Source organism: Oncorhynchus keta, chromosome 28, assembly GCF_023373465.1.
Source record: "Oncorhynchus keta strain PuntledgeMale-10-30-2019 chromosome 28, Oket_V2, whole genome shotgun sequence".
Classification (NCBI taxonomy): Eukaryota; Metazoa; Chordata; class Actinopteri; order Salmoniformes; family Salmonidae; genus Oncorhynchus; species Oncorhynchus keta.
In genome coordinates this window covers 410,760-436,953 of record NC_068448.1, presented here as the reverse complement: position 1 = coordinate 436,953, position 26,194 = coordinate 410,760, and the positions used below count along the sequence as shown (strand labels likewise).

The 26,194-nt window shown below is 41.6% G+C and overlaps 1 protein-coding gene and 1 long non-coding RNA gene across 10 annotated transcripts in view; one reads left to right on the top strand and one right to left on the bottom strand.

Moving 5' to 3' along the window:
- LOC118376551 (potassium voltage-gated channel subfamily A member 3) overlaps positions 1-17,097 on the top strand; it is a 34,471-nt gene extending 17,374 nt beyond the window's left edge. Inside the window, exons 3-4 of the mRNA XM_035763260.2 lie at positions 15,341-15,808; positions 16,258-17,097. Coding sequence (XP_035619153.1) covers positions 15,341-15,808; positions 16,258-16,863 — 1,074 coding nt within the window. The 3' untranslated portion in view covers positions 16,864-17,097. The remainder of the gene's footprint in view (positions 1-15,340; positions 15,809-16,257) is intronic.
- Positions 17,098-20,042: 2,945 nt separating this feature from the next.
- On the bottom strand, positions 20,043-25,265 carry LOC127913044 (uncharacterized). 9 transcript variants are annotated; one of them, XR_008084430.1, is made up of 6 exons: positions 24,562-25,265; positions 24,037-24,417; positions 23,713-23,943; positions 22,908-23,099; positions 20,624-20,863; positions 20,043-20,431 (listed from the first exon to the last, which is right to left on the bottom strand). It is a non-coding gene; the product is annotated as an uncharacterized LOC127913044 (long non-coding RNA). The 9 variants fall into 9 exon arrangements; XR_008084433.1 differs by having other exon boundaries at positions 22,908-23,051; XR_008084435.1 differs by having other exon boundaries at positions 22,908-23,003.
- Between the last annotated feature and the right edge of the window lie 929 nt (positions 25,266-26,194).

Genomic DNA, 26,194 nt, shown 5'->3' with positions numbered 1-26,194 from the left:
TGAGTGTCTCAGTTGGTAGAGCCAGGGTTGTGGTTCGGATTCCAACGGGCGACCAGTATCCAGTTACTCTGGATAAGGGCGTCTGCTACATTATGTAAATGTAAAATGTTGATGCTCCCTTGAGCAATGAATTTAAAATACAGATGAAAAAAAAAATGTCCATCATGGGTGATCTAATACAGAATATCTCTTAAAATGTGTGGTTATATCTCATCTTAAAGGTGTGGTTAATACAGTATATCTCCTCTTAAAGGTGTGGTTAATACAGTATATCTCATCTTAAAGGTGTGGTTAATACAGTATATCTCCTCTCATCTTAAAGGTGAGGTTAATACAGTATATCTCATCTTAAAGGTGTGGTTAATACAGTATATCTCCTCTTAAAGGTGTGGTTAATACAGTATATCTCATCTTAAAGGTGTGGTTAATACAGTATATCTCCTCTCATCTTAAAGGTGAGGTTAATACAGTATATCTCATCTTAAAGGTGTGGTTAATACAGTATATATCATCTTAAATGTGTGGTTAATACAGTATATCTCCTCTTAAAGGTGAGGTTAATACAGTATATCTCATCTTAAAGGTGTGGTTAATACAGTATATCTCATCTTAAAGGTGTGGTTAATACAGTATATATCCTCTCCTCTTAAAGGTGAGGTTAATACAGTATATCTCATCTTAAAGGTGTGGTTAATACAGTATATCTCCTCTCCTCTTAAAGGTGAGGTTAATACAGTATATATCCTCTCCTCTTAAAGGTGTGGTTAATACAGTATATCTCCTCTCCTCTTAAAGGTGTGGTTAATACAGTATATCTCCTCTCCTCTTAAAGGTGTGGTTAATACAGTATATCTCCTCTTAAAGGTGTGGTTAATACAGTATATCTCATCTTAAAGGTGTGGTTAATACAGTATATCTCCTCTCCTCTTAAAGGTGTGGTTAATACAGTATATCTCCTCTCCTCTTAAAGGTGTGGTTAATACAGTATATCTCATCTTAAAGGTGTGGTTAATACAGTATATCTCCTCTCCTCTTAAAGGTGAGGTTAATACAGTATATCTCATCTTAAAGGTGTGGTTAATACAGTATATCTCCTCTTAAAGGTGTGGTTAATACAGTATATCTCATCTCCTCTTAAAGGTGTGGTTAATACAGTATATCTCCTCTTAAAGGTGAGGTTAATACAGTATATCTCATCTTAAAGGTGTGGTTAATACAGTATATCTCCTCTCCTCTTAAAGGTGTGGTTAATACAGTATATCTCTTCTTAAAGGTGTGGTTAATACAGTATATCTCATCTTAAAGGTGAGGTTAATACAGTATATCTCCTCTCCTCTTAATGGTGTGGTTAATACAGTATATATCCTGTCCTCTTAAAGGTGAGGTTAATACAGTATATCTCATCTTAAAGGTGTGGTTAATACAGTATATCTCATCTTAAAGGTGAGGTTAATACAGTATATCTCCTCTCCTCTTAAAGGTGTGGTTAATACAGTATATATCCTCTCCTCTTAAAGGTGAGGTTAATACAGTATATCTCCTCTCCTCTTAAAGGTGAGGTTAATACAGTATATCTCCTCTCCTCTTAAAGGTGTGGTTAATACAGCATATATCCTCTCCTCTTAAAGGTGAGGTTAATACAGTATATCTCCTCTCCTCTTAAAGGTGAGGTTAATACAGTATATATCCTCTCCTCTTAAAGGCGTGGTTAATACAGTATATCTCCTCTTAGAGGTGTGGTTAATACAGTATATCTCATCTTAAAGGTGTGGTTAATACAGTATATCTCATCTTAAAGGTGAGGTTAATACAGTATATCTCCTCTCCTCTTAAAGGTGTGGTTAATACAGTATATCTCCTCTCCTCTTAAAGGTGTGGTTAATACAGTATATCTCATCTTAAAGGTGTGGTTAATACAGTATATCTCCTCTCCTCTTAAAGGTGTGGTTAATACAGTATATCTCCTCTCCTCTTAAAGGTGTGGTTAATACAGTATATCTCCTCTTAAAGGTGTGGTTAATACAGTATATATCCTCTTAAAGGTGTGGTTAATACAGTATATCTCCTCTTAAAGGTGTGGTTAATACAGTATATCTCATCTTAAAGGTGAGGTTAATACAGTATATCTCCTCTCCTCTTAAAGGTGTGGTTAATACAGTATATATCCTCTCCTCTTAAAGGTGAGGTTAATACAGTATATCTCCTCTCCTCTTAAAGGTGTGGTTAATACAGTATATATCCTCTCCTCTTAAAGGTGAGGTTAATACAGTATATATCCTCTCCTCTTAAAGGTGAGGTTAATACAGTATATCTCCTCTCCTCTTAAAGGTGTGGTTAATACAGTATATATCCTCTCCTCTTAAAGGTGAGGTTAATACAGTATATCTCCTCTCCTCTTAAAGGTGTGGTTAATACAGTATATCTCCTCTCCTCTTAAAGGTGAGGTTAATACAGTATATATCCTCTCCTCTTAAAGGTGAGGTTAATACAGTATATCTCCTCTCCTCTTAAAGGTGTGGTTAATACAGTATATATCCTCTCCTCTTAAAGGTGAGGTTAATACAGTATATCTCCTCTCCTCTTAAAGGTGTGGTTAATACAGTATATCTCCTCTCCTCTTAAAGGTGTGGTTAATACAGTATATCTCCTCTCCTCTTAAAGGTGAGGTTAATACAGTATATCTCATCTTAAAGGTGTGGTTAATACAGTATATCTCATCTTAAAGGTGTGGTTAATACAGTATATCTCATCTTAAAGGTGTGGTTAATACAGTATATATCCTCTCCTCTTAAAGGTGAGGTTAATACAGTATATCTCATCTTAAAGGTGTGGTTAATACAGTATATCTCCTCTCCTCTTAAAGGTGTGGTTAATACAGTATATCTCATCTTAAAGGTGTGGTTAATACAGTATATCTCCTCTTAAAGGTGTGGTTAATACAGTATATCTCCTCTTAAAGGTGTGGTTAATACAGTATATATCCTGTCCTCTTAAAGGTGAGGTTAATACAGTATATCTCATCTTAAAGGTGTGGTTAATACAGTATATCTCATCTTAAAGGTGAGGTTAATACAGTATATCTCCTCTCCTCTTAAAGGTGTGGTTAATACAGTATATATCCTCTCCTCTTAAAGGTGAGGTTAATACAGTATATCTCCTCTCCTCTTAAAGGTGAGGTTAATACAGTATATCTCCTCTCCTCTTAAAGGTGTGGTTAATACAGCATATATCCTCTCCTCTTAAAGGTGAGGTTAATACAGTATATCTCCTCTCCTCTTAAAGGTGAGGTTAATACAGTATATATCCTCTCCTCTTAAAGGCGTGGTTAATACAGTATATCTCCTCTTAGAGGTGTGGTTAATACAGTATATCTCATCTTAAAGGTGTGGTTAATACAGTATATCTCATCTTAAAGGTGTGGTTAATACAGTATATCTCCTCTCCTCTTAAAGGTGTGGTTAATACAGTATATCTCATCTTAAAGGTGTGGTTAATACAGTATATCTCATCTTAAAGGTGTGGTTAATACAGTATATCTCCTCTCCTCTTAAAGGTGTGGTTAATACAGTATATCTCATCTTAAAGGTGTGGTTAATACAGTATATCTCCTCTTAAAGGTGTGGTTAATACAGTATATATCCTCTTAAAGGTGTGGTTAATACAGTATATCTCCTCTTAAAGGTGTGGTTAATACAGTATATCGACTCTCCTCTTAAAGGTGAGGTTAATACAGTATATCTCCTCTCCTCTAAAAGGTGTGGTTAATACAGTATATATCCTCTCCTCTTAAAGGTGAGGTTAATACAGTATATCTCCTCTCCTCTTAAAGGTGTGGTTAATACAGTAGATATCCTCTCCTCTTAAAGGTGAGGTTAATACAGTATATCTCCTCTCCTCTTAAAGGTGAGGTTAATACAGTATATCTCCTCTCCTCTTAAAGGTGTGGTTAATACAGTATATATCCTCTCCTCTTAAAGGTGAGGTTAATACAGTATATATCCTCTCCTCTTAAAGGTGTGGTTAATACAGTATATCTCCTCTCCTCTTAAAGGTGAGGTTAATACAGTATATATCCTCTCCTCTTAAAGGTGAGGTTAATACAGTATATCTCCTCTCCTCTTAAAGGTGTGGTTAATACAGTATATATCCTCTCCTCTTAAAGGTGAGGTTAATACAGTATATCTCCTCTCCTCTTAAAGGTGAGGTTAATACAGTATATCTCCTCTCCTCTTAAAGGTGAGGTTAATACAGTATATATCCTCTCCTCTTAAAGGTGTGGTTAATACAGTATATCTCCTCTCCTCTTAAAGATGTGGTTAATACAGTATATCTAATCTTAAAGGTGTGGTTAATACAGTATATATCATCTTAAAGGTGTGGTTAATACAGTATATCTCCTCTTAAAGATGTGGTTAATACAGTATATCTCCTCTTAAAGGTGTGGTTAATACAGTATATCTCCTCTTAAAGGTGAGGTTAATACAGTATATCTCCTCTTAAAGGTGTGGTTAATACAGTATATCTCCTCTCCTCTTAAAGGTGTGGTTAATACAGTATATCTCCTCTCCTCTTAAAGGTGTGGTTAATACAGTATATCTCATCTTAAAGGTGTGGTTAATACAGTATATCTCCTCTTAAAGGTGAGGTTAATACAGTATATCTCCTCTCCTCTTAAAGGTGTGGTTAATACAGTATATCGACTCTCCTCTTAAAGGTGAGGTTAATACAGTATATCTCCTCTCCTCTTAAAGGTGTGGTTAATACAGTATATATCCTCTCCTCTTAAAGGTGAGGTTAATACAGTATATCTCCTCTCCTCTTAAAGGTGAGGTTAATACAGTATATATCCTCTCCTCTTAAAGGTGAGGTTAATACAGTATATCTCCTCTCCTCTTAAAGGTGTGGTTAATACAGTATATATCCTCTCCTCTTAAAGGTGAGGTTAATATATTATATCTCCTCTCCTCTTAAAGGTGAGGTTGATACAGTATATCTCCTCTCCTCTTAAAGGTGTGGTTATTACAGTATATCTCCTCTCCTCTTAAAGGTGTGGTTAATACAGTATATCTCATCTTAAAGGTGTGGTTAATACAGTATATCTCATCTTAAAGGTGAGGTTAATACAGTATATCTCCTCTCCTCTTAAAGGTGTGGTTAATACAGTATATATCCTCTCCTCTTAAAGGTGAGGTTAATACAGTATATCTCCTCTCCTCTTAAAGGTGTGGTTAATACAGTATATATCCTCTCCTCTTAAAGGTGAGGTTAATACAGTATATCTCCTCTCCTCATAAAGGTGAGGTTAATACAGTATATATCCTCTCCTCTTAAAGGTGAGGTTAATACAGTATATATCCTCTCCTCTTAAAGGTGTGGTTAATACAGTATATATCCTCTCCTCTTAAAGGTGAGGTTAATACAGTATATCTCCTCTCCTCTTAAAGGTGAGGTTAATACAGTATATCTCCTCTCCTCTTAAAGGTGAGGTTAATACAGTATATATCCTCTCCTCTTAAAGGTGTGGTTAATACAGTATATCTCCTCTCCTCTTAAAGATGTGGTTAATACAGTATATCTCCTCTCCTCTTAAAGGTGTGGTTAATACAGTATATATCATCTTAAAGGTGTGGTTAATACAGTATATCTCATCTTAAAGGTGTGGTTAATACAGTGTATATCATCTTAAAGGTGAGGTTAATACAGTATATCTCCTCTCCTCTTAAAGGTGTGGTTAATACAGTATATATCCTCTTAAAGGTGTGGTTAATACAGTATATCTCATCTTAAAGGTGTGGTTATTACAGTATATCTCCTCTCCTCTTAAAGGTGTGGTTAATACAGTATATCTCATCTTAAAGGTGTGGTTAATACAGTATATATCCTCTCCTCTTAAAGGTGAGGTTAATACAGTATATCTCCTCTCCTCTTAAAGGTGTGGTTAATACAGTATATATCCTCTCCTCTTAAAGGTGAGGTTAATACAGTATATCTCCTCTCCTCTTAAAGGTGAGGTTAATACAGTATATATCCTCTCCTCTTAAAGGTGAGGTTAATACAGTATATCTCCTCTCCTCTTAAAGGTGTGGTTAATACAGTATATATCCTCTCCTCTTAAAGGTGATGTTAATAAGGTATATCTCCTCTCCTCTTAAAGGTGTGGTTAATACAGTATATATCCTCTCCTCTTAAAGGTGAGGTTAATACAATATATCTCCTCTCCTCTTAAAGGTGTGGTTAATACAGTATATCTCATCTTAAAGGTGAGGTTAATACAGTATATCTCCTCTCCTCTTAAAGGTGTGGTTAATACAGTATATATCCTCTCCTCTTAAAGGTGAGGTTAATACAGTATATCTCCTCTCCTCTTAAAGGTGAGGTTAATACAGTATATCTCCTCTCCTCTTAAAGGTGAGGTTAATACAGTATATCTCCTCTCCTCTTAAAGGTGAGGTTAATACAGTATATCTCCTCTCCTCTTAAAGGTGTGGTTAATACAGTATATATCCTCTCCTCTTAAAGGTGAGGTTAATACAATATATCTCCTCTCCTCTTAAAGGTGAGGTTAATACAGTATATCTCCTCTCCTCTTAAAGGTGAGGTTAATACAGTATATATCCTCTCCTCTTAAAGGTGTGGTTAATACAGTATATCTCCTCTCCTCTTAAAGATGTGGTTAATACAATATATCTCCTCTCCTCTTAAAGGTGAGGTTAATACAGTATATATCATCTTAAAGGTGTGGTTAATACAGTATATATCATCTTAAAGGTGTGGTTAATACAGTATATCTCCTCTTAAAGGTGTGGTTAATACAGTATATCTCCTCTTAAAGGTGTGGTTAATACAGTATATCTCCTCTTAAAGGTGAGGTTAATACAGTATATCTCCTCTCCTCTTAAAGGTGTGGTTAATACAGTATATCTCATCTTAAAGGTGAGGTTAATACAGTATATCTCCTCTCCTCTTAAAGATGTGGTTAATACAGTATATCTCCTCTCCTCTTAAAGGTGAGGTTAATACAGTATATATCATCTTAAAGGTGTGGTTAATACAGTATATATCCTCTCCTCTTAAAGGTGAGGTTAATACAGTATATCTCCTCTCCTCTTAAAGGTGAGGTTAATACAGTATATCTCCTCTCCTCTTAAAGGTGAGGTTAATACAGTATATATCCTCTCCTCTTAAAGGTGTGGTTAATACAGTATATCTCCTCTCCTCTTAAAGATGTGGTTAATACAGTATATCTCCTCTCCTCTTAAAGGTGTGGTTAATACAGTATATATCATCTTAAAGGTGTGGTTAATACAGTATATATCATCTTAAAGGTGTGGTTAATACAGTATATATCATCTTAAAGGTGTGGTTAATACAGTATATCTCCTCTTAAAGGTGTGGTTAATACAGTATATCTCCTCTTAAAGGTGTGGTTAATACAGTATATCTCCTCTCCTCTTAAAGGTGTGGTTAATACAGTATATCTCCTCTCCTCTTAAAGGTGTGGTTAATACAGTATATCTCATCTTAAAGGTGTGGTTAATACAGTATATCTCCTCTTAAAGGTGAGGTTAATACAGTATATCTCCTCTCCTCTTAAAGGTGTGGTTAATACAGTATATATCCTCTCCTCTTAAAGGTGAGGTTAATACAGTATATCTCCTCTCCTCTTAAAGGTGAGGTTAATACAGTATATATCCTCTCCTCTTAAAGGTGAGGTTAATACAGTATATCTCCTCTCCTCTTAAAGGTGTGGTTAATACAGTATATATCCTCTCCTCTTAAAGGTGATGTTAATATATTATATCTCCTCTCCTCTTAAAGGTGAGGTTGATACAGTATATATCCTCTCCTCTTAAAGGTGTGGTTAATACAGTATATATCCTCTCCTCTTAAAGGTGAGGTTAATACAGTATATCTCCTCTCCTCTTAAAGGTGAGGTTAATACAATATATCTCCTCTCCTCTTAAAGGTGAGGTTAATACAGTATATCTCCTCTCCTCTTAAAGGTGAGGTTAATACAGTATATATCCTCTCCTCTTAAAGGTGTGGTTAATACAGTATATCTATATCTCCTCTTAAAGATGTGGTTAATACAATATATCTCCTCTCCTCTTAAAGGTGAGGTTAATACAGTATATATCATCTTAAAGGTGTGGTTAATACAGTATATATCATCTTAAAGGTGTGGTTAATACAGTATATCTCCTCTTAAAGGTGTGGTTAATACAGTATATCTCCTCTTAAAGGTGTGGTTAATACAGTATATCTCCTCTTAAAGGTGAGGTTAATACAGTATATCTCCTCTCCTCTTAAAGGTGTGGTTAATACAGTATATCTCATCTTAAAGGTGAGGTTAATACAGTATATCTCCTCTTAAAGGTGTGGTTAATACAGTATATCTACTCTCCTCTCAAAGGTGTGGTTAATACAGTATATCTCCTCTTAAAGGTGTGGTTAATACAGTATATCTCATCTCCTCTTAAAGGTGTGGTTAATACAGTATATATCATCTTAAAGGTGTGGTTAATACAGTATATCTCCTCTTAAAGGTGTGGCTAATACAGTATATCTCATCTTAAAGGTGTGGTTAATACAGTATATCTCTTCTCCTCTTAAAGGTGTGGTTAATACAGTATATCTCATCTCCTCTTAAAGGTGTGGTTAATACAGTATATCTCATCTTAAAGGTGTGGTTAATACAGTATATCTCCTCTTAAAGGTGTGGCTAATACAGTATATCTCATCTTAAAGGTGTGGTTAATACAGTATATCTCTTCTCCTCTTAAAGGTGTGGTTAATACAGTATATCTCATCTTAAAGGTGTGGTTAATACAGTATATCTCATCTTAAAGGTGTGGTTAATACAGTATATCTCATCTCCTCTTAAAGGTGTGGTTAATACAGTATATCTCCTCTCCTCTTAAAGGTGTGGTTAATACAGTATATCTCATCTCCTCTTAAAGGTGTGGTTAATACAGTATATCTCATCTCCTCTTAAAGGTGTGGTTAATACAGTATATCTCGTCTTAAAGGTGAGGTTAATACAGTATATCTCCTCTCCTCTTAAAGGTGTGGTTAATACAGTATATCTCCTCTCCTCTTAAAGGTGTGGTTAATACAGTATATCTCATCTCCTCTTAAAGGTGTGGTTAATACAGTATATCTCGTCTTAAAGGTGAGGTTAATACAGTATATCTCCTCTCCTCTTAAAGGTGTGGTTAATACAGTATATCTCCTCTCCTCTTAAAGGTGTGGTTAATACAGTATATCTCATCTTAAAGGTGTGGTTAATACAGTATATCTCCTCTTAAAGGTGTGGTTAATACAGTATATCTCCTCTCCTCTTAAAGGTGTGGTTAATACAGTATATCTCCTCTTAAAGGTGTGGTTAATACAGTATATCTCCTCTTAAAGGTGAGGTTAATACAGTATATCTCCTCTCCTCTTAAAGGTGTGGTTAATACAGTATATCTCCTCTTAAAGGTGTGGTTAATACAGTATATCTCATCTTTAAGGTGTGGTTAATACAGTATATCTCCTCTTAAAGGTGTGGTTAATACAGTATATCTCCTCTCCTCTTAAAGGTGTGGTTAATACAGTATATCTCATCTTAAAGGTGGGGTTAAAACAGTATATCTCATCTTAAAGGTGTGGTTAATACAGTATATCTCATCTCCTCTTAAAGGTGAGGTTAATACAGTATATCGACTCTCCTCTTAAAGGTGTGGTTAATACAGTATATCTCCTCTTAAAGGTGTGGTTAATACAGTATATCTCCTCTTAAAGGTGTGGTTAATACAGTATATCTCCTCTTAAAGGTGTGGTTAATACAGTATATCTCATCTCCTCTTAAAGGTGTGGTTAATACAGTATATCTCATCTTAAAGGTGTGGTTAATACAGTATATCTCCTCTTAAAGGTGTGGTTAATACAGTATATCTCATCTTAAAGGTGTGGTTAATACAGTATATATCCTCTCCTCTTAAAGGTGTGGTTAATATAGTATATCTCATCTTAAAGGTGAGGTTAATACAGTATATCTCATCTTAAAGGTGTGGTTAATACAGTATATCTCATCTCCTCTTAAAGGTGAGGTTAATACAGTATATCTCCTCTCCTCTTAAAGGTGAGGTTAATACAGTATATCTCCTCTCCTCTTAAAGGTGAGGTTAATACAGTATATCTCCTCTCCTCTTAAAGGTGTGGTTAATACAGTATATCTCCTCTCCTCTTAAAGGTGTGGTTAATACAGTATATCTCCTCTCCTCTTAAAGGTGAGGTTAATACAGTATATCTCCTCTCCTCTTAAAGGTGTGGTTAATACAGTATATCTCCTCTCCTCTTAAAGGTGAGGTTAATACAGTATATCTCATCTTAAAGGTGTGGTTAATACAGTATATATCCTCTTAAAGGTATGGTTAATACAGTATATCTCATCTTAAAGGTGAGGTTAATACAGTATATCTCCTATCCTCTTAAAGGTGTGGTTAATACAGTATATCTCCTCTCCTCTTAAAGGTGTGGTTAATACAGTATATATCCTCTTAAAGGTGTGGTTAATACAGTATATCTCCTCTTAAAGGTGTGGTTAATACAGTATATCGACTCTCCTCTTAAAGGTGTGGTTAATACAGTATATATCCTCTTAAAGGTGTGGTTAATACAGTATATCTCCTCTTAAAGGTGTGGTTAATACAGTATATATCCTCTTAAAGGTGTGGTTAATACAGTTTATATCATCTTAAAGGTGTGGTTAATACAGTATATCTCCTCTTAAAGGTGAGGTTAATACAGTATATCTCCTCTTAAAGGTGTGGTTAATACAGTATTTCTCCTCTCCTCTTAAAGGTGTGGTTAATACAGTATATATCATCTCCTCTTAAAGGTGTGGTTAATACAGTATATCTCCTCTTAAAGGTGTGGTTAATACAGTATATCTCATCTCCTCTTAAAGGTGTGGTTAATACAGTATATCTCATCTTAAAGGTGTGGTTAATACAGTATATATCCTCTCCTCTTAAAGGTGTGGTTAATATAGTATATCTCATCTTAAAGGTGAGGTTAATACAGTATATCTCATCTTAAAGGTGTGGTTAATACAGTATATCTCATCTCCTCTTAAAGGTGAGGTTAATACAGTATATCTCCTCTCCTCTTAAAGGTGAGGTTAATACAGTATATCTCCTCTCCTCTTAAAGGTGTGGTTAATACAGTATATCTCCTCTCCTCTTAAAGGTGTGGTTAATACAGTATATCTCCTCTCCTCTTAAAGGTGAGGTTAATACAGTATATCTCATCTTAAAGGTGTGGTTAATACAGTATATCTCCTCTCCTCTTAAAGGTGTGGTTAATACAGTATATCTCCTCTCCTCTTAAAGGTGTGGTTAATACAGTATATCTCATCTTAAAGGTGTGGTTAATACAGTATATATCCTCTTAAAGGTGTGGTTAATACAGTATATCTCATCTTAAAGGTGAGGTTAATACAGTATATCTCTATCCTCTTAAAGGTGTGGTTAATACAGTATATATCTCCTCTTAAAGGTGTGGTTAATACAGTATATCCTCTTAAAGGTGTGGTTAATACAGTATATCTCATCTTAAAGGTTTTGGTTAATACAGTATATCTCCTCTCCTCTTAAAGGTGTGGTTAATACAGTATATATCCTCTTAAAGGTGTGGTTAATACAGTATATCTCCTCTCATCTTAAAGGTGTGGTTAATACAGTATATATCCTCTTAAAGGTGTGGTTAATCCAGTATATCTCCTCTTAAAGGTGAGGTTAATACAGTATATCTCATCTTAAAGGTGTGGTTAATACAGTATATCTCCTCTTAAAGGTGTGGTTAATACAGTATATCTCCTCTTAAAGGTGTGGTTAATACAGTATATCTCCTATCCTCTTAAAGGTGTGGTTAATACAGTATATATCCTCTTAAAGGTGTGGTTAATACAGTATATCTCCTCTCATCTTAAAGGTGTGGTTAATACAGTATATCTACTCTTAAAGGTGAGGTTAATACAGTATATCTCCTCTTAAAGGTGAGGTTAATACAGTATATCTCCTCTTAAAGGTGAGGTTAATACAGTATATCTCCTCTCCTCTTAAAGATGTGGTTAATACAGTATATCTCCTCTTAAAGGTGAGGTTAATACAGTATATCTCCTCTTAAAGGTGAGGTTAATACAGTATATCTCCTCTTAAAGGTGAGGTTAATACAGTATATATCCTCTTAAAGGTGAGGTTAATACAGTATATCTCATCTTAAAGGTGTGGTTAATACAGTATATCTCATCTTAAAGGTGAGGTTAATACAGTATATCTCCTCTCCTCTTAAAGATGTGGTTAATACAGTATATCTCCTCTCCTCTTAAAGATGTGGTTAATACAGTATATCTAATCTTAAAGGTGTGGTTAATACAGTATATCTAATCTTAAAGGTGTGGTTAATACAGTATATCTAATCTTAAAGGTGTGGTTAATACAGTATATCTCCTCTTAAAGGTGTGGTTAATACAGTATATCTAATCTTAAAGGTGTGGTTAATATAGTATATCTCATCTTAAAGGTGAGGTTAATACAGTATATCTCCTCTTAAAGGTGAGGTTAATACAGTATATATATATATAACTTTTTCCGAATTAACTCCATAATATCGACTGAAACATGGAAAACGTTGTTTGAATCAATCCTCAAGGTGTTTTGTCATATATCTCTTCATTGAAATGCCTTCCCTGGTATCGTGCATTCTTCTCTGATTCGGATGGAAAAATACTGGTACCTGACTTTTGCGCACCAATTTCCACGCAGACACCGTGCGGGACACTTGGTAATTGTAGGCTCTTATGGTCAATCTTCCAATGATATGCCTACAAATACGTCACAATGCTGCAGACACCTGGGAAAGGGGAAACGATAGGAAGTGTCCGTTCATTCCTGTCGCATTCACAGCCATATAAGGAGATCATGGAAAACGTGCCTTCAGAAATCCTGTTGATTTCCTGGTCACTCAAACATCTTGGTTTTGCCTGTAGATTTTGTTCTATGGCACTCACAGTGAAAATCTTTGCAGTTCTGGAAACGGCAGAGTGTCTTCTTTCCAAAACGATCAATTCCAAGCATAGTCGAGCATCTTTTCGTGACAAAATATTGCGCTTAAAACGGGCACGTCTTTTTATCCAAAAATGAAATACTGCCCCTATAGGACTAACAGGTTAGGTGTGGTTAATACAGTATATCTAATCTTAAAGGTGTGGTTAATACTGTATATCTCATCTTAAAGGTGTGGTTAATACAGTATATCTCCTCTCCTCTTAAAGGTGTGGTTAATACAGTATATCTAATCTTAAAGGTGTGGTTAATACAGTATATATCCTCTTAAAGGTGAGGTTAATACAGTATATCTCCTCTTAAAGGTGTGGTTAATACAGTATATCTCCTCTTAAAGGTGTGGTTAATACATTATATCTCCTCTTAAAGGTGTGGTTAATACAGTATATCTCATCTTAAAGGTGTGGTTAATACAGTATATCTCCTCTCCTCTTAAAGGTGTGGTTAATACTGTATATCTCCTCTTAAAGGTGAGGTTAATACAGTATATCTCCTCTTAAAGGTGTGGTTAATACAGTATATCTCCTCTTAAAGGTGTGGTTAATACATTATATCTCCTCTTAAAGGTGTGGTTAATACAGTATATCTCATCTTAAAGGTGTGGTTAATACAGTATATCTCCTCTCCTCTTAAAGGTGTGGTTAATACTGTATATCTCATCTTAAAGGTGTGGTTAATACAGTATATCTAATCTTAAAGGTGAGGTTAATACAGTATATGTCCTCTCCTCTTAAAGGTGTGGTTAATACAGTATATCGACTCTTAAAGGTGTGGTTAATACAGTATATCTCATCTTAAAGGTGTGGTTAATACAGTATATCTCCTCTTAAAGGTGTGGTTAATACAGTATATATCCTCTCCTCTTAAAGGTGTGGTTAATACAGTATATCTCATCTTAAAGGTGTGGTTAATACAGTATATCTCATCTTAAAGGTGTGGTTAATACAGTATATATCCTCTTAAAGGTGAGGTTAATACAGTATATCTCCTCTCATCTTAAAGATGTGGTTAATACAGTATATCTCATCTTAAAGGTGTGGTTAATACAGTATATCTCCTCTCCTCTTAAAGGTGAGGTTAATACAGTATATCTCCTCTACTCTTAAAGGTGTGGTTAATACAGTATATCTCCTCTTAAAGGTGTGGTTAATACAGTATATCTAATCTTAAAGGTGTGGTTAATACAGTATATCTAATCTTAAAGGTGAGGTTAATACAGTATATCTCCTCTTAAAGGTGTGGTTAATACAGTATTTCTCCTCTCCTCTTAAAGGTGTGGTTAATACAGTATATATCATCTTAAATGTGAGGTTAATACAGAATATCTCCTCTCCTCTTAAAGGTGTGGTTAATACAGTATATATCATCTTAAAGGTGTGGTTAATACAGTATATCTCCTCTTAAAGGTGTGGTTAATACAGTATATCTCCTCTCCTCTTAAAGGTGTGGTTAATACAGTATATCTCCTCTCCTCTTAAAGGTGAGGTTAATACAGTATATCTCCTCTCCTCTTAAAGGTGTGGTTAATACAGTATATCTCCTCTTAAAGGTGTGGTTAATACAGTATATCTAATCTTAAAGGTGTGGTTAATACAGTATATCTAATCTTAAAGGTGTGGTTAATACAGTATATCTCCTCTTAAAGGTGTGGTTAATACAGTATATCTCCTCTTAAAGGTGTGGTTAATACAGTATATCTCCTCTTAAAGGTGTGGTTAATACAGTATATCTCCTCTTAAAGGTGTGGTTAATACAGTATATCTCCTCTTAAAGGTGTGGTTAATACAGTATATCTCCTCTTAAAGGTGTGGTTAATACAGTATATCTCCTCTTAAAGGTGTGGTTAATACAGTATATATCCTCTTAAAGGTGTGGTTAATACAGTATATCTCCTCTTAAAGGTGTGGTTAATACAGTATATATCATCTTAAAGGTGTGGTTAATACAGTATATATCATCTTAAAGGTATGGTTAATACAGTATATATCATCTTAAAGGTGTGGTTAATACAGTATATATCATCTTAAAGGTGTGGTTAATACAGTATATCTCCTCTTAAAGGTGTGGTTAATACAGTATTTCTCATCTCCTCTTAAAGGTGTGGTTAATACAGTATATATCATCTTAAAGGTGAGGTTAATACAGTATATCTCCTCTCCTCTTAAAGGTGTGGTTAATACAGTATATATCATCTTAAAGGTGTGGTTAATACAGTATATCTAATCTTAAAGGTGTGGTTGCTGTTTGAGTACCCTGAGAGCAGTGGTCCGGCTCGTGGTATAGCCATCGTATCCGTGCTCGTCATCCTCATCTCCATCGTCATCTTCTGCCTGGAGACGTTACCGGAGTTCAGGGAGGACCACAAGGAGCCCGTCCCTCTGGCTCCCGTTATAAACGGCACCGAGCCGTACTTCTCCTCTCCGTTCTCCGACCCGTTCTTCGTGGTGGAGACGCTGTGCATCATCTGGTTCTCCTTCGAGCTGCTGGTCCGGTTCTTCGCCTGTCCCTCCAAGGCCACCTTCTCTAGGAACATCATGAACATTATAGATATCGTTGCTATCATACCCTACTTCATTACGCTGGGCACGGAACTGGCAGAGCAGCAGGGGAACGGACAGCAAGCCATGTCCCTCGCCATCCTCAGGGTCATCAGGCTGGTCAGGGTGTTCAGGATCTTCAAGCTGTCCAGGCACTCCAAGGTATCTATGTAGTACCATCTCTATATAGCACAAACCTCCAAAGATGTGTTCGATGTTCACTGTTGCCATCGCTTTCCCTCTCACTGTCTCTGTGTGTGTGTGTGTACTGTCAAGCTGAAGCTGCGTTAAACCAAACCAATTGCCCTAATACAATAAACAAACAAAAAATCCTAGCCACCGTGCTTCTACACCTGCATTGCTTGCGGTTTGGGGTTTTAGGCTGGGTTTCTGTACAGCACTTTGAGATATCAGCTGATGTAAGAAGGGCTATATAAATACATTTGATTTGATTTGATTTAATTAGAGTGAACTCTGTCTATCTATGATAGGTCTGAACTCTCTCTGACTATCTATGGTAGGTCTGAACTCTCTCTGTCTGTCTATGGTAGGTCTGAACTCTCTCTGTATATCTATGGTAGGTCTGAACTCTCTCTGTCTATCTATGGTAGGGGCTCCAGATCCTGGGCCAGACCCTGAAGGCCAGCATGCGGGAGCTGGGTCTGCTCATCTTCTTCCTCTTCATCGGAGTCATCCTCTTCTCCAGTGCCGTCTACTTCGCCGAAGCCGACGACCCAGATTCCAGCTTTAGCTCCATCCCTGATGCCTTCTGGTGGGCCGTGGTCACCATGACTACTGTCGGCTATGGAGACATGCACCCGATAACCATTGGCGGGAAGATCGTGGGCTCTCTCTGCGCCATCGCCGGCGTGCTGACCATCGCCCTGCCCGTCCCCGTCATCGTGTCCAACTTCAACTACTTCTACCACCGAGAGACGGAGGGCGAGGAGCAAGCGCAGTACCTCCACGTGGGCAGCTGTCAGCCGCTGGCGTCCGAGACGGAGGAGGATGGGGAGGTGAGGAAGAGGAGCAGCTCTTCGTCGCTCAGCAAGAGTGAGTACCTGGTGATAGAGGAACACAGAGGAATGAACAGCAGCACCTTCAAACAGCAGCAGGACTTCCCCATGGCAACCACCGCTACCACGACGACAACCGTGACACAAAACCACACGGTGAACAGCGTCAGCATCAACAAGAAGATATTCACTGACGTGTAGTCTATGGGCGCCATAACGGACTCACGGATCAATGTATGTAGTGCTTTAACAGATGTGGTTGAACGAGAAGAGACTCATCACCACCATGAACCTCTAGCTGACCATATCTAATGGGGATATTTACACTACATGACCAAAAGTATGTGGACACTTGCTGCTTGTTCAACATCTCATCCCAAAATCATGGGGATTAATTAAATATGGAGTTGGTCCCCCGTTTTGCTGCTATTACACAGCCTCTGGGAAGGCTTTCCACTAGATGTTGAAACATTGTTGCGTGGACTTGCTTCCCATTCAACCAAAAGAGCATTAGTGATGTCGGGCACTGATGTTGGGCGATTAGGCCTGACTCGCAGTCGGCGTTCCAATTCATCCCACAGGTGTTCGATAGGGTTGAGGACAGGGCTCTGTGCAGGCCAGTCAAGTTCTTCCACACCGATCAAGACAAACCATTTCCTTATGGACCTTGCTTTGTGCACAGGGGCATTGTCATGCTGAAACAAGAAAGGCCCTTCCCCAATCTGTTGCCACGAAGTTGGAAGCACAGAACCGTCTAGAATGTCATTGTAAGATTTCCCTTCACTGGAACTAATGGGCCCGAACCATGAAAAACAGCCCCAGACCATTATTCCTCCTCCTCCAAACTTTAAAGTTGGCACAATGCATTGGGGCAGGTAGCGTTCTCCTGGCATCCTCCAAACACAGATTTGCCTGTCGTACTGCCAGATGGGTAAGCGTGATTCATCACTCCAGAGATCGCCTTCCCACTGCTCCCGAGTCCAATGGCGGCGAGCTTTACACCCCTCCAGCCAACGCTTGGCATTGCACATGGTGATCTTAGGCTTGTGTGCGGCTGCTCGGCCATGGAAAACCATTTCATGAACATCCCGACGAACAGTTAACGTTGCTTTCAGAGGCAATTTGGAACTCGGTATGGCGTGTTGCACCCGAGGACAGGCGGTTATTACGCGCTACCTAGTTCAGTATTCGGTGGTCCCGTGTTCTGTGAGCTCGTGTGACCTACCATTTCGCGGGTGAGCCGTTGTTGCTCCTAGACTTTATCACTTCACAATAACAGCACTTAAAGTGACCGGGGAAGCTCTAGCAGCGTAGAAATTGGACACTTACTTGTTGGAAAGGTGGAATCCTATGACAGTGCCACTTTGAAAGTCATTGAGCTCTTCAGTAAGTCCATTCTACTGCCAATGTTTGTCTGTGGAGATTGCATGGCTGTGTGCTTTAAAATGGTGTACCATGATGACATGGACATTCCACAGGGCTGTACACATGGCAGTGTCTGGATGAAGAAGGAGCGAGAGATAGAGACATATAAAACACCAGAGACTTTAAGTCTTCAGCTGATTCTAACATCAGAGTGTTAAACAGTCACCAATATCCAGCCTCCACCCAGTACCCTGTCCTGAACATTAGTCATTGTCACTATCCAGCCTTTACCCAGTACCCTGTCCTGAACATTAGTCACTGTCACTATCCAGCCTCCACCCAGTACCCTGCCCTGAACATTAGTTACCACTATCCAGCCTCTACCCAGTACCCTGTCCTGAACCTTAGCCACTGTCACTATCCAGGCTCCACCCAGTACCCTGTCCTGAACATTAGTTACCACTATCTAGCCTCCACCCAGTACCCTGCCCTGAACCTTAGTCACTGTCACTATCCAGCCTCCACCCAGTACCTTGCCCTAAACATTAGTCACTGTTACTATCCAGCCTCCACCCAGTACCTTGTCCTGAACCTTAGTCACTGTTACTATCCAGCCTCCACCCAGTACCTTGCCCTGAACATTAGTTACCACTATCCAGCCTCTACCCAGTACCCTGACCTGAACCTTAGTCACTGTCACTATCCAGCCTCCACCCAGTACCCTGTCCAGAACATTAGTTACCACTATCCAGCCTCCACCCAGTACCCTGTCCTGAACATTAGTTACCACTATCCAGCCTCCACCCCGTACCCTGTCCTGAACCTTAGTCACTGTTACTATCCAGCCTCCACCCAGTACCCTGTCCTGAACATTAGTTACCACTATCCAGCATCCACCCAGTACCCTGCCCTGAACCTTAGTCACTGTCACTATCCAGGCTCCACCCAGTACCCTGTCCTGAACCTTAGTCACTGTTACTAGCCAGCCTCCACCCAGTACCCTGTCCTGAACATTAGTTACCACTATCCAGCCTCCACCCAGTACCCTGCCCTGAACATTAGTCACTGTCACTATCCAGCCTCCACCCAGGACCCTGTCCTGAACCTTAGTCACTGTCACTATCCAGGATCCACCCAGTACCCTGCCCTGAACATTAGTTACCACTATCCAGCCTCCACCCAGTACCCTGTCCTGAACTTTAGTTACTGTAACTATCCAGCCTCCACCGTGTACCCTGCCCTGAACATGAGTTACTATCACTATCCGTGCTTCACCCATTACCCCGCCCTGAACCTTACTTACCACTATCCATGCTCCAACAAGTACCCTGCCCTGAACCTTAGTTACCACTATCCAGCCTCCACCCAGTACCCTGCCCTGAACCTTAGTTACCACTAGCCTGCCTCCACCCAGTACCCTGCCCTGAACCTTAGTTACCACTAGCCAGCCTCCACCCAGTACCCTGCCCTGAACCTTAGTTACCACTAGCCTGCCTCCACCCAGTAGCCTGCCCTGAACCTTAGTTACCACTAGCCTGCCTCCACCCAGTACCCTGCCCTGAACCTTAGTTACCACTAGCCTGCCTCCACCCAGTACCCTGCCCTGAACCTGAGTTACCACTAGCCAGCCTCCACCCAGTACCCTGCCCTGAACCTTAGTCACTGTCACTATCCAGCCTCCACCCAGTACCCTGCCCTAAACCTTAGTTACCACTAGCCAGCCTCCACTCAGTACCCTGCCCCGAACATTAGTCACAGTTACTAGGTTTCCTCCACTCAGTACCCTGCCCTGAACCTTAGTCACTGTCACTATCCAGCCTCCACCCAGTACCCTGCCCTAAACCTTAGTTACCACTAGCCAGCCTCCACCCAGTACCCTGCCCTAAACCTTAGTTACCACTAGCCAGCCTCCACCCAGTACCCTGCCCTGAACCTTAGTTACCACTAGCCTGCCTCCACACAGTACCCTGCCCTGAACCCTAGTTACTGTTTCTAGCTACCCTCCAACCAGTACCCTGCCCTGAACCTTAGTCACCACTAGCCTGCCTCCACCCAGTACCCTGCCCTGAACCTTAGTTACTGTTTCTAGCTACCCTCCAACCAGTACCCTGCCTTGAACCTTAGCACTGTTACTATCCAGCCTCCAACCAGTACCCTGCCATGAACCTTAGTTACCACTAGCCAGCCTCCAACCAGTACCCCTCCGTGAACCTTAGTCACTGTTTCTAGCTACCCTCCACCCAGTACCCTGCCCTGAACCTTAGTAACTGTTACTAGTCGGCCTCCCACTCAGTACCCTGCCCTGAACCTTAGTAACTGTTACTAGTCGGCCTCCACCCAGTACCCTGCCCTGAACCTTAGTAACTGTTACTATCCAGCTTCCACCCAGTACCCTGTCCTGAACCTTAGTAACTGTTACTATCCAGCCTCCACCCAGTACCCTGTCCTGAACCTTAGTCACTGTCACTATCCAGCCTCCACCCAGCACCCTGCCCTGAACCTTAGTCACTGTCACTATCCAGCCTCCACCCAGCACCCTGCCCTGAACCTTAGTAACTGTTACTATCCAGCCTCCACCCAGTACCCTGTCCTGAACCTTAGTAACTGTTACTATCCAGCCTCCACCCAGTACCATGTCCTGAACCTTAGTCACTGTCACTATCCAGCCTCCACCCAGCACCCTGCCCTGAACCTTAGTCACTGTCACTATCCAGCCTCCACCCAGCACCCTGCCCTGAACCTTAGTCACTGTCACTATCCAGCCTCCACCCAGCACCCTGCCCTGAACCTTAGTCACTGTCACTATCCAGCCTCCACCCAGCACCCTGCCCTGAACCTTAGTCACTGTCACTATCCAGCCTCCACCCAGTACCCTGCCCTGAACCTTAGTCACTGTCACTATCCAGCCTCCACCCAGTACCCTGTCCTGAACCTTAGTCACTGTCACTAGTCGGCCTCCACCCAGTACCCTGCCCTAAACCTTAGTTACCACTAGCCAGCCTCCACTCAGTACCCTGCCCCGAACATTAGTCACTGTTACTCGACGGCCTCCACCCAGCACCCTGCCCTGAACCTTAGTAACTGTTACTAGTCGGCCTCCACCCAGTACCCTGTCCTGAACCTTAGTCACTGTCACTATCCAGCCTCCACCCAGTACCCTGCCCTGAACCTTAGTCACTGTTACTAGTCGGCCTCCACCCAGCACCCTGCCCTAAACCTTAGTTACCACTAGCCTGCCTCCACCCAGTAGCCTGCCCTGAACCTTAGTTACCACTAGCCAGCCTCCACCCAGTACCCTGCCCTGAACCTTAGTCACTGTCACTAGCCAGCCTCCACCCAGTACCCTGCCCTAAACCTTAGTTACCACTACATTACCCTCACAGTCACAGTTACTAGGTTTCCTCCACTCAGTACCCTGCCCTGAACCTTAGTCACTGTCACTATCCAGCCTCCACCCAGTACCCTGCCCTAAACCTTAGTTACCACTAGCCAGCCTCCACCCAGTACCCTGCCCTAAACCTTAGTTACCACTAGCCAGCCTCCACCCAGTACCCTGCCCTGAACCTTAGTTACCACTAGCCTGCCTCCACCCAGTACCCTGCCCTGAACCTTAGTTACTGTTTCTAGCTACCCTCCAACCAGTACCCTGCCCTGAACCTTAGTCACCACTTGCCGGCATCAACCCAGTACCCTGCCATGAATCTTAGTCACTGTTTCTAGCTACCCTCCAACCAGTACCCTGCCTTGAACCTTAGCACTGTTACTATCCAGCCTCCAACCAGTACCCTGCCATGAACCTTAGTTACCACTAGCCAGCCTCCAACCAGTACCCCGCCTTGAACCTTAGTCACTGTTTCTAGCTACCCTCCACCCAGTACCATGCCCTGAACCTTAGTCACTGTCACTATCCAGCCTCCACCCAGTACCCTGCCCTAAACCTTAGTTACCACTAGCCAGCCTCCACTCAGTACCCTGCCCCGAACATTAGTCACAGTTACTAGGTTTCCTCCACTCAGTACCCTGCCCTGAACCTTAGTCACTGTCACTATCCAGCCTCCACCCAGTACCCTGCCCTAAACCTTAGTTACCACTAGCCAGCCTCCACCCAGTACCCTGCCCTAAACCTTAGTTACCACTAGCCAGCCTCCACCCAGTACCCTGCCCTGAACCTTAGTTACCACTAGCCTGCCTCCACCCAGTACCCTGCCCTGAACCTTAGTTACTGTTTCTAGCTACCCTCCAACCAGTACCCTGCCCTGAACCTTAGTCACCACTTGCCGGCATCAACCCAGTACCCTGCCATGAATCTTAGTCACTGTTTCTAGCTACCCTCCAACCAGTACCCTGCCTTGAACCTTAGCACTGTTACTATCCAGCCTCCAACCAGTACCCTGCCATGAACCTTAGTTACCACTAGCCAGCCTCCAACCAGTACCCCGCCTTGAACCTTAGTCACTGTTTCTAGCTACCCTCCACCCAGTACCCTGCCCTGAACCTTAGTAACTGTTACTAGTCGGCCTCCCACTCAGTACACTGCCCTGAACCTTAGCCACTGTTACTCGTCGGCCTCCACTCAGTACCCTGCCCTGAACCTTAGTAACTGTTACTATCCAGCTTCCACCCAGTACCCTGTCCTGAACCTTAGTAACTGTTACTATCCAGCCTCCACCCAGTACCCTGCCCTGAACCTTAGTTACTGTTACTATCCAGCCTCCACCCAGTACCCTGCCCTGAACCTTAGTCACTGTCACTATCCAGCCTCCACCCAGCACCCTGTCCTGAACCTTAGTAACTGTTACTATCCAGCCTCCACCCAGTACCCTGTCCTGAACCTTAGTGACTGTTACTATCCAGCCTCCACCCAGTACCCTGTCCTGAACCTTAGTCACTGTCACTATCCAGCCTCCACCCAGCACCCTGCCCTGAACCTTAGTCACTGTCACTATCCAGCCTCCACCCAGCACCCTGCCCTGAACCTTAGTCACTGTCACTATCCAGCCTCCACCCAGCACCCTGCCCTGAACCTTAGTCACTGTCACTATCCAGCCTCCACCCAGCACCCTGCCCTGAACCTTAGTCACTGTCACTATCCAGCCTCCAACCAGTACCCTGCCCTGAACCTTAGTCACTGTCACTATCCAGCCTCCACCCAGTACCCTGCCCTGAACCTTAGTCACTGTCACTAGTCGGCCTCCACCCAGCACCCTGCCCTAAACGTTAGTTACCACTAGCCAGCCTCCACTCAGTACCCTGCCCCGAACATTAGTCACTGTTACTAGTCGGCCTCCACCCAGTACCCTGCCCTGAACCTTAGTCACTGTTACTAGTCGGCCTCCACCCAGTACCCTGTCCTGAACCTTAGTCACTGTCACTATCCAGCCTCCACCCAGTACCCTGCCCTGAACCTTAGTCACTGTTACTAGTCGGCCTCCCACCCAGTACCCTGCCCTGAACCTTAGTTACCACTAGCCTGCCTCCACCCAGTAGCCTGCCCTGAACCTTAGTTACCACTAGCCAGCCTCCACCCAGTACCCTGCCCTGAACCTTAGTCACTGTCACTATCCAGCCTCCACCCAGTACCCTGCCCTAAACCTTAGTTACCACTAGCCAGCCTCCACTCAGTACCCTGCCCCGAACATTAGTCACAGTTACTAGGTTTCCTCCACTCAGTACCCTGCCCTGAACCTTAGTCACTGTCACTATCCAGCCTCCACCCAGTACCCTGCCCTAAACCTTAGTTACCACTAGCCAGCCTCCACCCAGTACCCTGCCCTAAACCTTAGTTACCACTAGCCAGCCTCCACCCAGTACCCTGCCCTGAACCTTAGTTACCACTAGCCTGCCTCCACCCAGTACCCTGCCCTGAACCTTAGTTACTGTTTCTAGCTACCCTCCAACCAGTACCCTGCCCTGAACCTTAGTCACCACTTGCCGGCATCAACCCAGTACCCTGCCATGAATCTTAGTCACTGTTTCTAGCTACCCTCCAACCAGTACCCTGCCTTGAACCTTAGCACTGTTACTATCCAGCCTCCAACCAGTACCCTGCCATGAACCTTAGTTACCACTAGCCAGCCTCCAACCAGTACCCCGCCTTGAACCTTAGTCACTGTTTCTAGCTACCCTCCACCCAGTACCATGCCCTGAACCTTAGTAACTGTTACTAGTCGGCCTCCCACTCAGTACCCTGCCCTGAACCTTAGTAACTGTTACTAGTCGGCCTCCACCCAGTACCCTGCCCTGAACCTTAGTAACTGTTACTATCCAGCTTCCACCCAGTACCCTGTCCTGAACCTTAGTAACTGTTACTATCCAGCCTCCACCCAGTACCATGTCCTGAACCTTAGTCACTGTCACTATCCAGCCTCCACCCAGCACCCTGCCCTGAACCTTAGTCACTGTCACTATCCAGCCTCCACCCAGCACCCTGTCCTGAACCTTAGTAACTGTTACTATCCAGCCTCCACCCAGTACCCTGTCCTGAACCTTAGTAACTGTTACTATCCAGCCTCCACCCAGTACCCTGTCCTGAACCTTAGTCACTGTCACTATCCAGCCTCCACCCAGCACCCTGCCCTGAACCTTAGTCACTGTCACTATCCAGCCTCCACCCAGCACCCTGCCCTGAACCTTAGTCACTGTCACTATCCAGCCTCCACCCAGCACCCTGCCCTGAACCTTAGTCACTGTCACTATCCAGCCTCCACCCAGCACCCTGCCCTGAACCTTAGTCACTGTCACTATCCGGCCTCCACCCAGTACCCTGCCCTGAACCTTAGTCACTGTCACTATCCAGCCTCCACCCAGTACCCTGCCCTGAACCTTAGTCACTGTTACTAGTCGGCCTCCACCCAGCACCCTGCCCTAAACGTTAGTTACCACTAGCCAGCCTCCACTCAGTACCCTGCCCCGAACATTAGTCACTGTTACTAGTCGGCCTCCACCCAGCACCCTGCCCTAAACGTTAGTTACCACTAGCCAGCCTCCACTCAGTACCCTGCCACGAACATTAGTCACTGTTACTAGTCGGCCTCCACTCAGTACCCTGCCCTGAACCTTAGTCACTGTTACTAGTCGGCCTCCACCCAGTACCCTGTCCTGAACCTTAGTCACTGTTACTATCACATACTATATATGTTTTCGTATTGTTTTACACAATATATATATACTGTATTCTAGTCATGGTTCATCCTATATAACTACTGCTGTCCACTTCATATGTATATACTGTATTCTAGTCATGGTTCATCCTATATAACTACTGTCTATACTGTCAATACACACAATCCTATATAACTACTGCTGTCCACTTCATATGTATATACTGTATTCTAGTCATGGTTCATCCTATATAACTACTGCTGTCCACTTCATATGTATATACTGTATTCTAGTCATGGTTCATCCTATATAACTACTGTCTATACTGTCAATACACACCATCCTATATAACTGTCTATGTTGTCCAAACACACCATCCTATGTAACTACTGTCTATACTGTCTATACACACCATCCTATATAACTACTGTCTATACACACCATCCTATATAACTACTGTCTATACTGTCTATACACACCATGCTATATAACTACTGTCTATACACACCATCCTATATAACTACTGTCTATACTGTCTATACACACCATCCTATGTAACTACTGTCTATACTGTCTATACACACCATCCTATATAACTACTGTCTATAAACACTATCCTATATAACTACTGTCTATACTGTCTATACACACCATCCTATATAACTACTGTCTATACACACCATCCTGTTATAACTACTGTCTATACACACACCATCCTATATAACTACTGTCTATACTGTCTATACACACCATCCTATATAACTACTGTCTATAAACACTATCCTATATAACTACTGTCTATACACACCATCCTATATAACTACTGTCTATACACACCATCCTATATAACTACTGTCTATACACACCATCCTACACACCATCCTATATATCTACTGTCTATACTGTCTATACGCACCATCCTATATAACTACTGTCTATAGACACCATCCTATATAACTACTGTCTATACACACCACCTATATAACTACTGTCTATAGACACCATCCTATATAACTACTGTCTATACACACCATCCTATATAACTACTGTCTATACACACCATCCT